This window comes from Aureococcus anophagefferens (genome assembly GCF_000186865.1).
Source record: "Aureococcus anophagefferens unplaced genomic scaffold AURANscaffold_34, whole genome shotgun sequence".
Classification (NCBI taxonomy): Eukaryota; class Pelagophyceae; order Pelagomonadales; family Pelagomonadaceae; genus Aureococcus; species Aureococcus anophagefferens.
In genome coordinates, this window is record NW_008705592.1 from 363,781 (window position 1) to 376,093 (window position 12,313).

Here is a 12,313-nt window from a genome sequence, read left to right on the forward strand (position 1 = left end):
GTCCGCGGGCGTCGCGTCGTAGACGCCGACCTCTTTGAGCGGCTCGCGGCCGGCCGCGAGCGCCGCGGGCGCGTGCGCGCCGTCGCCCGCGGCGAAGGCCGCCGCGGGCACGAGCGGCTGGGACCGCGCGACGCCGCCGGCAAACGGCGCCTCGAGGACGACGCCGCCGTGGGGCGACGCGTCGACCATGACCGCGGGGTGGCCGCCGACGGCGGACCGCGGCGACGGGCGCGCGACGCGGTCGCGGTGCGAGACGCCGAGGCCGAGGCCCGTCCGGTCCACGACGACGGCGGCGCAGCATAGCTCCAGCGTCTGCGAGATCTCCGCGTCGTCGTCGAAGAGGCCCGCGGGCGGCCGCTTCGCGCGCCGGAGCGTGAGCCGGAGCCGCCGGCCGCCGTCGCCGTCGCCCACGGCGAGCGTCGCCGACGCCGTCGCGTCGTCGTCGCCCTGGAGCCCGTAGAGCACGCCGGACACGTCGACCCAGTCGCTCTGGCCCTCGTAGCCGTCGACGCGCAGGCACCAGAACCGCGCGTCGCCGCGGTGCACGTCGGAGGTCCCGCCCGCGGGCACCTGCGCGGAACTCAAATCTTCAACTTCAATGTGCGCTATTCGAATGTTTTGACACAAGCGCTTCCGCTGCGCTTCGAGAACTCGATGAGAGCCATCGATCCGTCCAAACATCAGCCGAATCGACGTCGATGTGACCGCGCTCGAGACTTTCAAAGTTCGGTCGGGACGTCCCGAACCGGCGGTCGATTTCCGCGCCGGCGGGCGCGTCGTAGGTCGCCGCGTAGTCCTCGCGCGACTGGGGCCAGCGCACGGCCGTCGCGACGCGGCACCGCGCGGCGAGCCGCGACGCGAGGACGCGCGGCGGCGCGAGCACGAGCCGCGAGCCGTCGGCGCCGCCGCCGACGAACGCGCGGAGCGCGCCGTCGCCGCCGCGCCGCCGGGGCCCGTCGGCGCGCCGGAGCGGCGCCGCCGCGCGCGACGCGCCCAGGAGGTCCCGCAGGGCGCAGGCCGGCGCGAAGGCGTCGGCGCCGTCGCGTTCGAGCCGCGCGTAGACCGACGCGTCCGGCGGCGCGGCCGCGAGGACGTCGAGCGGCAGCGACGCGCGCGCTTCGACGACGCCGAGGTCGCGGTCGAAGCCCGCGCCGGCGACCTTGACGCGCAGGGGCGCCGCGCATCTGTTCTCGACGCGGCACCGCGACCGCAGCGTCAGCGTCGGCGCCCCTCCTTCGCCGAACGAGTACTCGCCGACGACGTCCGACGGCTGCGTGCCCAATGGCCGCGCGAAGGTCTCCGGCGCCGCCGCCGCGGCGCCGTAGTAGGTCCGGGCCAGGGCCGCGCGCGTGAGGGGCAGGATCGACGCCGCTCCGTCGCTCGACGCCGGGAGCAGGTGGAGCGGCTCGAGCGGCCGGCCGTCGCGCCTGCGTGCGGAACTCGAATCTTCGAGCCGACTTCAATGTATGCGACAGTTTCGACGCAAGCTCTTCGACCGTGCTTCGAGAACTCGCTGAGAGCCATCGATTCGTCCAAACATCAGCCGCATCGACTTCGATGTCATCGAGCTAGAGAGGTTTCAAGTTTTCCACCGGTCGATGTCCGCGCGGCGTCGCGCGCGACGGCGTCGCCGGCGCGCGCGAGCGGGTCGAGCGCCAGCGACGCGCCCGGCGCGAGCGCCGCGGGCTCGCCGGCAACGAGCACGCGCAGGGGCACGCCCGTGCCGTTGACGACGTCGAGGCGCGGCCGCGGCCGCGGCGCGGGCTCCGCGTCGCGCGCGGCGGCGATCGCGGCCTCGAGCCGCGCGGCCGCGGCCGCGAGCGCGCCGACGGCCGCCGCGTCGACGTCGCCGAGGGCTAACCTCAAACTCGTCGCCGCGCCGTCGCTCCGCAGCTGGCCGCAGACGCCGCAGGGCCCGCGGAGCGCGCCCGCGAAGGTTTCCGCGGCCTCGTCGTACGCGTCCAACGCCGACACGGACGCGGTGACCGCCACGGACGACGCGGCGCCGCCGTTCGACTGGCCGTCGGCGCGCGCGTCCTTGAGCGTAAACGCGAGCGCCGGCGCCGCGCCCGCGTCGCTCCGGTCGGAGAAGACGACGCGGAGGTCGCCGTCGACGCGGAACGCCGCCGCGGACCGCCCGCCGGCCGCCGCGGCGTTTCCTTGCGCGCCGCCCGCGAGGCCCGCGAAAACGTCGGCGACGACGGCGACGTCGCGGGGGCTCGCGTAGACGCGCATGGCGCCCCCGCGGCCGGCGACGGCGGCGTCGACGACCGGCGGGTCGCGCGTCGCCCGCACCGTCGCGTCGACGGCGTCGACGAGCGCGACGCGGTCCGGCCCCCGCTTCCGCGCCACGGCGACGCCGGCGGCGTCGACGGCCGTCGTCGCCGCGTCGCGCGTCAGCGCGACGCGCTCCGTCGACGCGACGACGGCGTCTCCCGCGGCGCCGGCGAGGGACACGTCCGCGGCCGCGAGCGCGACGCGGAGCGCGGCCCGCGGCCGCGGCGCCGCGAAGAGGTCGAGCGACTCGAGCGGGTCCGGGCCCGGCACGCCGAGCAGGACCCACTTCGTCGCCGCGGCGCCGCGCGCGGCGTCGCCCGCGACGGCGCGCGCCGCCTCCGCGAGCGCTGGCGTTGTGGTGCCGGACACAGCACCAAGGTCCAGCGCGACGTCGACGGGCGCGTCCGCCGCCGCCGGGTCGCCGACGGCCAGCGAGAAGCCGGCGACGTCCAGGGCCCCGTCGCCCGCGGCGACGCGGAGCGCGGAGCCCGCGGCCTCGACCTTCAGAAGCGGCGCGGCCCGGTCCACGTCGACGACGGCGTCCGCGACGACGACGCGCACCGGCGCCGTCGGTGCCGCCGGCGCCGCCGCGTCGAGGCTCAGGTCCTCGAGCGCCGGCGCCGCCGCCGCGAAGAGGGCCCGGAACGGCGCGCTGTCGGGCTCGACGGCGACGGCGACGGCCGCGCACGTCGCCCGCAGGCGGAGCGGCGCGTAGCCCGAAAAGGGCGCCGCCGGGACGTCGTCGGCGCCGCTCAGGGCCCGGCAGAGCGCCGCCGTCTCGCCGAGGCGGCACGCGAGCCCCTCCGCGTCTCCGAACGCGAGCGATATATCGCCGTCGCTTTCCGAGACGTCGCACGACAGGGGCCCCGCGGCCGTGAGCGCCGGCTCCCAGCCGTCGAGCCCCAGGGACGCGCCGGCGCAGCCGATCCGCGCGAGAACATCGCCGCCGAAGGCGACGGTCGCGTCCGTCGCGCGGCAGGCGACGTAGCGCTCCGCGTCGTCGCCGCCGAGGGGCGCGTGCAGCGCGGCGGCCCCGACGGCGACCGTCCCCCGGAGCGGGCCGCCGGGCGCCGGCGGCAGCAGGCCCGCGAGCGCGCGGGCCCGGTCCGCCGCGCGCCGGAGCGCGGCGCGCGCGGCGGCCGCCGGCCAGATCGCGTCGACGCGGTCGACGGCGCCGTCGAGCGCGCCGTCGGCGACGCGGCACGCGGCGGCGCCGGGCAGGCTCAGCACGTCGGCGCCGCCGGTCCGCACCGTGGCGCCGGCGCAGGCGACGCGCCAGCCGCCCCGCGGGTCCCGGCCGACGGCGACGTCTTTGAACTCCGCGGCGGCGTCGCCGTCGAACGACGCGTCCGCGGCCGCGACCGCCAGCCCCGGCGGAAGGTCCCCCAGGAACGACACATCCGCGGCGGCGACGTCGGCGCCGAGGCGGCAGGCGAGGCCCCGGAGCGCGACCGCGGCGCCCGAGCCGCCGGCGCCCGAGCCGCCGTCGCGCAAAGTCGCCGCCGCGGCCGTCGCGGCGACGGACCGGTCGGCGCCGCGCTGGTTGACGCGCACGACGCAGGCGTCGCCGTCGACGCGCAGGTCCCGGCTCGGGAGCCGCAGCGCCCAGCCCGGCGACCGCAGCGTGATCGTCGCGTGCGCGAGGTCCGCCGGCGGTCGCCGGTCGCGCGCGCGCCGGAGGTCGTCCCCGCGGTCCAGGAGCGGCGCGAGGTGCGCCCGGACGGCGTCGGCGAAGCCGTCCGCGGCGGACACGTCCAGCGCCGGCATGTCGACGACGGAGTTCGCGGACCGCGTGGACCGGTCGCGCGCGCGCCTTCCGGCGAAGCGCGCGTCGGCGAGGACCGTCGCGCCGAGCGCCGCGCCGAGGGTCCCCTCGACGGTCGTCGTCGTCGCGTCGTGGCCCGCGTCGCTCAACGTCCGCACGCAGCGCACGCCCGCGAGACACGCGGCGAGCGGCGGCACGTCGCCCCCTGGCCCGTCGAGCGCGACGTCGAGCTTCAAAATCTGCGCGTCGCACTCCGGGAACGTCGGCCGCGGCTTCCTGCGCCGCCGGCTCTCGACGAGCTCCGCGCGGTAGCTCTTGTAGGCGAGCACCTCGCCCGCGAGCGTTCTCAGGGATAAATCGCTCGCGTCGTCGAGGCCCCGCGCGACGGCGGCGAGCGGGGGTAACGCGACGGCGCACGGCGCCACCACGCAGTCGACGCGCGCGACCCGCCGCGCGCGCTCCAGGTCGCCGGCCACGGGCGCCTCGACGACGACGCACCGCACGAAATCGTCGCCGCCGCCGTCGGCGACGTCGACGTAGTCGCGGTCGCCCCCGCGGACGCCCAGACCGACGGCCGTCGCCGTCCACGACCGCCCGCCGTCGCGGTCCGCGTCGAGTCGCAGCCGCGCGCCGCGGACGTCCAGAGCCGTCGCCTCGCCGTCCTGCGACGTCCAGGCGACGCCCAGCGCCCCGCAGTCCACGGCGACGGCGACGGCGAACTCCGCGACCGCCTCGTCCGCCGGTGCCGCCGCGGCGGCGTCGCCGTCCTTGAACGACTTGGACAGCGTCGCGGCCGCGCGCTTCGCCGCGTCGCGGCCCGAGAGCACGAGGGGCTTTTTCCGCGGCGCGTCCGACGCGTCGCCGTCGTCGCCGTCGCGCAAGAGGGCGAGCGCCTGCTCGCGGAACGCGAGCAGCGCCCGGAGCGGGATCGTCGCGTCCGCCTCGAGGTCCGCGAGCTCGCGCGCGCTCTCGGCGTCGAGGCGCGGGAACTTCGCGCGCTGCTTCTTCGGCGCGACGGCGCGGCAGCGGAGGGGCACGTAGCGCTCGCGCACGTAGAGCAGGCGGATCGCCGTCTCCCAGCGGTCCCTAGGCCGGTGCATCGCGGCCTCGCGCGCCGCGAACGCGAACGCGTAGCGCCACCAGCCCCGCGCCGTCGCGCGCGTCACGGGCCGCGGGTTTGCTGGTAAAAACGGCCGGAGGGCGACGCGGCGCGACGCGACGAAGTAGGCGTCGACCGTCTCGAGCGCGGTCCGCACGGACGTCGCGGCGACGGCGACGTCCAAACGTTGCTTCGCGGCCGCGCGGACGACCCAGCCCGCGGCCTGGCCGCGCTTCGCCGGCGGCGCCGTCGGCGCCGCGCCCGGGTGCGGCGGCCGCGTGTTCGGCAGGGGCGCGTTCGACTCGACGCGCGCCTCGAAGCCCGCCGGCGGCACGAGCCACAGCGGCGGCGAGTCGCCGCGCGCCTCCGAGACGCCGAGGCCCGCGACGTCGCCCGCGAGGCGCCGCCGCCCGTCCTTCTTCTCGTCGTCCCGGGCGACGAGGGACCCGAGGACGACGCCGAAGGTCGCGCCCGCGCCCACGTAGGAGAAGGCCACGTCCTCGATCTCCACGTCGACCTTCTCGAACGCGCGCGCCGCGACCTGGGCAGCACAAGAGTGATTCAACGTCGCTTCAACGTGAGTGTTCCGCGCGCGCGCGTTCCGGAAAGAGCATCCACGCTTCGAGGCCGTTCCGAGAGATGATCGCTCGTCCAAAAATCAGCCGAAACGAGTGGGAAACGGCCGAGATATGAGCCTTTGAAGTTGGGAATTTCGCACCTTTTCGCTGCCCTGGCCGCGACGCGCCGCCCGAAGCCCTTGGCGTTCCGGTCCTCGCCCTGCTCGCTCAGCGCCGTCCAGTGCTCCCGCAGCGCCTCGAGCAGGTCGAGCTCGTGGCGCCGCACGTCGCCGTCCTTGGCCGCGTCGTCCTCGACGGCCTCGTCGTCGCGCGTGAGCCGCAGCGTCAGCGCCACGCGCCGCAGCTGCACGCGCACGGGCCGGCTGCCCAGGTGCGCCCAGGGCAGCACGAGGCGCACCTCGCCGACGGACCCGGCCTCGACGCTCAGGCAGCTCGCGCCGAGCGGCTCCAGGGCGCGCTTCCGGAGCCGCACGTCGCGGAGCACGAGCTCGCCGCGGCGCAGGCTCACGCTCAGCGACGCGCCCTTGCGGCCGGGCGCCGCCTTCGCCGCGGGCGCGGGCGCGGCGGCCGCGTCCGCCGCGTCCCTCCGGCCGGCCGCCGCCGCCGCCGCCGCCGCCGCCGCCGCGGCCGCGTCCGCCGCGCCGCCGAAGCCCTCGTCGTCGCCGTCGTCGTCGTCGTCCTCCTCCTCCGGCAGGACGTCGTCGTTCTCGTCGCGCCACTCCGCGCCGAGGCCGCCCTCGACCCAGTCGTTGAGCGCGCCCTCGAGGAGGCGCCGCACGGTCGCCTTGCCCGGCTCCGCCGACTCGATCTTCTTCACGAGCTCCGCGCCGGACTTGGCGGCGGCGGCGGCGGCGAGCTTGGCGCCCTCGCCCGCCATGGCCGCGCCCTTCTTCAGCGACGCCGCGGCCTTCGTCGCCATGCTCTTGCTCGCCTCGCGCATGCGCTCGCGCATGCTCTTCTTGGGCAGCATGGCTGCGGCGCCGCTGCGCTGCGCGCGGCGGACGGCTTCGCGGCCGACGGCTTCGCGCGGCGGCAGCGCTTCGCCCGGCTGCTTCCCGTCGCGGCAGCGCTCGGCGGCAGAGCTCTCCGCGTCGCCGCGACGCGGAGAGCGTCGTCCGCGTTTCGCGACTGAGTCGAAGGTTTTGCCACAGCGAGACCTTGAAGCAACATTTCCCTTACCTTGCAGTACCGCGCTCCGCCCAGAACCAGGCCGCGCGGAGCCGGGACGCGCCGTTCCCGCGCGGCGCGGCGACGGCGTCGCAGTCCCGGCCTTCCTTCTTCGCGCGGTCCCGGAGCTCGGCCCGCGAGACGGAGCCGCAGCCGTGGAGGTAGACGCGGCTCAGCGCCGTCGCGAGGACGAGCGCGACGAGCGGCTCCGCGGTGAGCCGCCAGAGGAGCTCGACGTCGAGCGCCTCGAGGCGCGGGGCGCACGCCGCGAGCGCGGCGACGCAGCGCTCGCCGAGGTCCTGGTTCCCGCCGAGGCCGAGGTGGCACAGGTCGCCGCCCGCGGCGGCGACGTATGCGCAGAGCCCGAGGTCGGAGATGTCCGGGTTCCGCCCGACGTCCAGGTAGCGCAGGCGCGTATCCTGGAGCAACGTCAGGACGCCGTCGTCGACGCCGCAGTCCGCGAGCGACAGGCTCCGGAGGCGCGCGGCGCCCGAGCCCCGGAGCAGGCCGGTTCGCAGCGGCCGGCGGCGGTCGAGCACGAGCGCGCGAAATTTTCCCCCGCGCACGGGCCGCGCCTCGTCTTCCTCGCCGTCGTCGAACGTCGCGTCGGCGCCGCAGCGCGGGGACCGCGCGGCGGCGAGCGATACGACGGTCGGCGGCGCGTCGAGCGTCCTCGCGCGCGCCGCGGGCGTCTCCGAGACGTCGAGCGCCTCGAGCGCCAGCGACCGGCACGCGAGGAGCGACCGCCGCCCGAAGCCCGTCCGCGACGCGTCGAGCGCCCGCAGCGACGGCGCGACGGCGCCGAGGACGCGCGCGAGGGCCGCGTCGTCGAGGTCGCCGTCGCGGACGTCGAGCGACGCGAGGGACGCCCACGCGGACACCGCCGCGACGAGGGCCGTCGGCGCCGCGCGGCGCGCCGATACCTACGACGACGTGGTTTTCCTCCTCGACGGCGGAACGGACGCCGCGCCGAGACGGCCGTCGCGCGCGGGAACGCCCACGCGAGCGGCGGCGCGTCGAAGGGTCCGTCGCAGGTCACGCGGGCGAGGAGCCCGCCGACGGCCTCCGCGAAGCGCTTGCAGACGCGGCGCTGGTCCGCGCGCGGTTCGCCGTACGCCAACGCGAGCGCGAGCGCGTCGGCGTCGATATCGAGGACCGCGTCGGGCGCGGCGCGCGCGTCGCGCCGCCGGAGCACGACCTCGCCGCCCGCGCGGTCGAAGAAGACGGCGGACAGCGGCGCGTCGCGCGCCACGGGTTCGCCCGCGTCGTCGAGGACGTCGAGCTCCGCGGCGCGCGGCACCCAGACCGCCGGGTCCACGAGGTCGCGGCGCGCGCGCAGCACGGCCGCGACGCGCTGCAGGAGCGCCGCGAGCGGCCGGTCGATCCAGGACCGCGGGACGCCCACGCGCAGGTACCACCGCTCGCCCTCGAAGCGAAAGAGGCGGTGCTTGCTCATCCGTAGGTGCGGCTACTGCAAGGTTCGGCTACCGCAAGGTTCGGCTACTGCAGGCTCCCTGCGGCTACCGCAGGCTCGGTGCGGCTACCGCAGGCTCGGTGCGGCTACCGCAGGCTCGGTGCGACGCGCGGCAGCCCCAACTTCGTGGCGCACATCGGAGCCGTGGAAGCTCTTCAACTTCAACTTGTGTGCACGCAACTTCGTTGACGCGTTGGTTCATCGAGCGCCACCGCGATCGGCACGAGCTGTCCGCGCGCGCCGCCGCAACAGCCGCCAAGGACCATGCTGCGCGCCGCCCTCCTCGTCGTCGGCGCTACCGCGCTCCTGCCGCGGCCGCAGCCGCAAATACGCAGCACGACCTTGCGCGCCGCCGCGCTGGAATGGTCGCCCGCCGGCGTCGCCCAGGCCGACGGCACCCTGGTGTCGAAAACCTTCGCCTACGCGCCGACGCTCGCCTGCGCGGCCGACGCGGGCGTGACGAGCATCGAGACGTCGTACGTCGCCGTGGGCGCCCCGGACGCGCCGCCGGTGCTGCTGGTGCACGGCTTCGGCGCGTCCTCATACCACTGGCGCGCGAACGTGAACGCCATCGCCGAGGCCGGCTACCGCGTCTACGCCGTCGACCTCTGCGGCTTCGGGCGGAGCGAGAAGCCCGTGATGGACTACGACAGCGACTTGTGGGTCGAGCAGTGCGCGGCGCTCCTCCGGGACGTCGCGGGCTGCGGGTCCGGCGCGCGGGCCGTCGTCGCCGGCAACTCCATCGGCGGCTTCACGGCGCTCGCGCTCGGGGCGCTGCACCCGGAGCTCGTGCGGGGCGTCGCGTCGCTCAACGGCGCGGGCCGCTTCGCGCCGCCGCCCGACGTCGCGGCCGCGGAGGAGGCCGCGCGGCTCGCGGCGGAGGACGCCGGCCCCGCGGCGAAGGCGCTCGCGGCGCTGGGCGCGGCCGTCCGGCGGGCCGTCGTCGCCGCGGCCTTCGTCGTCACGAAGCAGCCGCTGCGCATCCAGCAGGTGCTGCGCCAGGTCTACCCCGTGTTCCCCGAGCGGTGCGACGACGACCTCGTGGCGAGCATCGAGTACCCCGCGCGCGACCCCAACGCGGCCGAGGTCTTCTACCGCATCGTGTCGCGCAACGGCAACGGCCCCGCGGACCCCGCGCGCTCCGTCGACGCGCTCCTCGCGCGGCTCGCGGCGCCGCTCCTCCTCTGCTGGGGCGAGCGGGACCCCTGGGTCGTGTCGGCCATCGGCGACCGCTACGAGGCCGCGGCGACGGCCCTGGGCAGGGACGTCACGCGCGTCTCCATCGACGGAGGCCACTGCCCCCACGACGAGAACCCGGCCCAGGTCAACGCCGCGCTCCTGGACTGGATGGGGGGGCTGGCGTGAGCAAGTGCGTAAGCTTGTATGGTGCGCTTCTGGGTAAAGTTGAAGCATACTTGAACATCATCTTGACCTTGGCCAAAAGCGGCGGAGCTCGAGCTGGCTGCGCGCGGGATTGCTGCCACCAGCGCTGCGAACGCGCCGCCCCCCTGCGAGCCATGTCGGCCCTCCTCCTCAAGGAGGACGCCGACTACCTCGTGCACGACAGCTACACCGTGGAAACGGAGGACCACGAGGACCACACGTTCAACGGCGTCATGTTCGACGTCGAGGTCAAGTTCGACCGCCCCGTGTCCTGCGTCATCGTCGACAGCGTCTTCGTGCGGGGCGGCCTCGGCGAGATGAGCGTCTGGTACGCCAAGGGCGGCTTCGGCGGCAAGGAGGAGGACATGGACGCGTGGGCGCCGTGCTACTCGCGGAAGCACAAGCCGTCGTGGCGCAACTTCGAGCGGCTGGAGCTCGATTACCCCATGGTCTTCGAGCCCGGCGAGGTCTACGGCATCTACGTCCACTCGGCGGAGTACGGCGACGACGGCATCGTCTACGACAACCAGCGGTCCGAGATCTGCCACGAGGACGACTTCATCGTCGTCTACCCGGGCCTCGCGCACCTCGCGCCGCGGCCCTTCTCCGGCGACGGGCCCTGGTGGGGGTCGCCCTGGCGGCGGCGGCGCACGTTCGTCGGCAAGCTGAGCTACGGCGCGCGCTACATCCTCTGGGGCCCGAGGAGCAACGCGGCGTTCAGCGGCACGTTCCGCAACGGCTGCGCGGCGGCCTTCGCGGCGCTGACCATGGGCTGGGGCGGCCTGCCCTCGGACTGCGTGCTCTACATCCTCCACCTCGCGCGCTTCGACTGGTACGACACGCCCGAGTCGCTCGCGGCGCGCGCGGCGCTCGAGGCGCCCGCGGCGGCCGACGACGGCGGCGACGGCGACGACGTCGACTTCCGCATCAAGCACGACGACGACGACGACGACTTCAGCGACTACGACACGTCCGACGACGGCGACGACGACGACGGCGGCGGCGAGGTCTCCATCTCCGTCGCGACGATCCAGGACCGCTACACGACGGACTACGCGCGCTTCGACGCCATCGTCGACTCCGACGACGAGCCCGACACGCCCGTCGGGCCCGGGCTCTAGGAACGCCCCTGTTTTATGCCTCTCTCGTGACGGCCGCGGATCCGAGACCGACGCCCGGCCGTCCCTGGATCGAACCTTAGAGCGGGAAGCCGGAGAGGAGCGCCGGGTCGCGCTCGTCGAGGAGGTGGGCGACGGCGTTCTGCGCGACGAAGCTCGCGGCACCCGTGGCCCCGTCGACGTCGACGACCGTGATTCCGGTGTTGAAGTGCCTCCAGCGCAGGAAGGGCCCCCGCGTGGCCGGCGCGACGAGCGCGTCCAGGAAGGCGCAGATGAAGTCGTAGTGGACGACCGCGACGACGTTGAGGTCGCGGTCGAGCGCCGCGGCGCGCGCGCGGACGTCCGCGGCGACGCCCAGCGCGCGGTCGCGGCACTCGTCGTCCGTCTCCTTGCCCGATCCCGGCGTCGGCGGCGCGTACCAGCCGTCCTCCGTGACCTCGTCGGGCAGCGCGTACGTCGGGTGGCGCGCGGCCATCTCCGACCGCGTGAGCCCGCCCTGGGCCGCGAACGCGTCGTAGGCGTCGTTCGCGTCGTAGACGCCGCCGGCCTCGAAGAGCTTCGTGTTCACGCGCGGGCGGTGCCCGCTCGCCGCGGCGAAGGGCGCGACCGTGAGCAGCGTCCGCCGGTGCGGCGAGACCCAGACCTCGTCGATGGGGTGCACGCCGAGGAAGTTGGACCGCGTCGCGTTCGCGAGGAACCCGCCGAGCACGTCCGCCTGGCGGTAGCCCCGGGGCGACAGGTCCGGGTCCGCGTGCCTGTTGGCGACGTAGGCGGCCTCGCTGACGGCCTCGTGGACGTTGTTCATGCTCTCGCCGTGCCTCACGAGCGCAAGGCGCAGCCGCGGCGCGCACGCCTCGTCCACGACCACCGACATGCTGCGCTTCGCGAGGAGGCACAGGGACGCCGCGGACAGGCGCCGCATCGGTGGACGATGGGTTGCGCGCGGACGACGACGGCCTGCGGCGCACTTCGTGCACGTCGAGCTCGAAGACGCCGGCGTCGTCCGCGGGCCGGACGTCGTCGTCCTCCTCCTTCTCCTCCCCGCGTCCGCCGGCCCGGCGCTCGTCGTGTCGATCGAGGCTGGTTGAGGCTGGCACGTCGAGTTCGGCGAGCGTTTTGCTGTTTCATCCACTTTATCAAAAAAGTTACCCCAACGAGCGCGCGAAAACATATCTATCGACGGCTGCCGATTGATCTTTCGTCCGCCCAACTGCGGACACTAGATCTCACACTGCGGGCTGCCTCCGCGTCGCGCGTCCGCAGCACATGGGCAACCCTATAGCAACTCCTCCTGGCAGCTGCGGCGGACCCTCACGACGCGGCTCCATCTCGAAGGAGTTGCCATAGCGCATTGTGGTTCTCGAGCGCGGCGGGCTCCACGTCCTGCGCGCTGCGCGGGCCCTAATGATCTCAGCTTCTGCGCGTCCCCGCGAGGATCAGACTGGGGTTTTG

The 12,313-nt window shown here is 75.4% G+C and overlaps 2 protein-coding genes across 2 annotated transcripts; one reads left to right on the forward strand and one right to left on the reverse strand.

Moving 5' to 3' along the window:
- Positions 1-8,867: 8,867 nt before the first annotated feature.
- On the forward strand, positions 8,868-9,710 carry AURANDRAFT_13498 (hypothetical protein; the record flags this gene model as incomplete). Its single annotated transcript, XM_009042585.1, has 2 exons — positions 8,868-9,203; positions 9,264-9,710. Coding segments are annotated over 2 exons (783 nt in total), but the record flags the coding sequence as incomplete, so codon positions are not given.
- Positions 9,711-10,940: 1,230 nt separating this feature from the next.
- On the reverse strand, positions 10,941-11,783 carry AURANDRAFT_67210 (hypothetical protein; the record flags this gene model as incomplete). The annotated part of the gene is made up of 1 exon (XM_009042597.1): positions 10,941-11,783. One exon carries the CDS (start codon positions 11,781-11,783, stop codon positions 10,941-10,943), a length of 843 nt encoding a protein of 280 aa, XP_009040845.1.
- Positions 11,784-12,313: the final 530 nt, after the last annotated feature.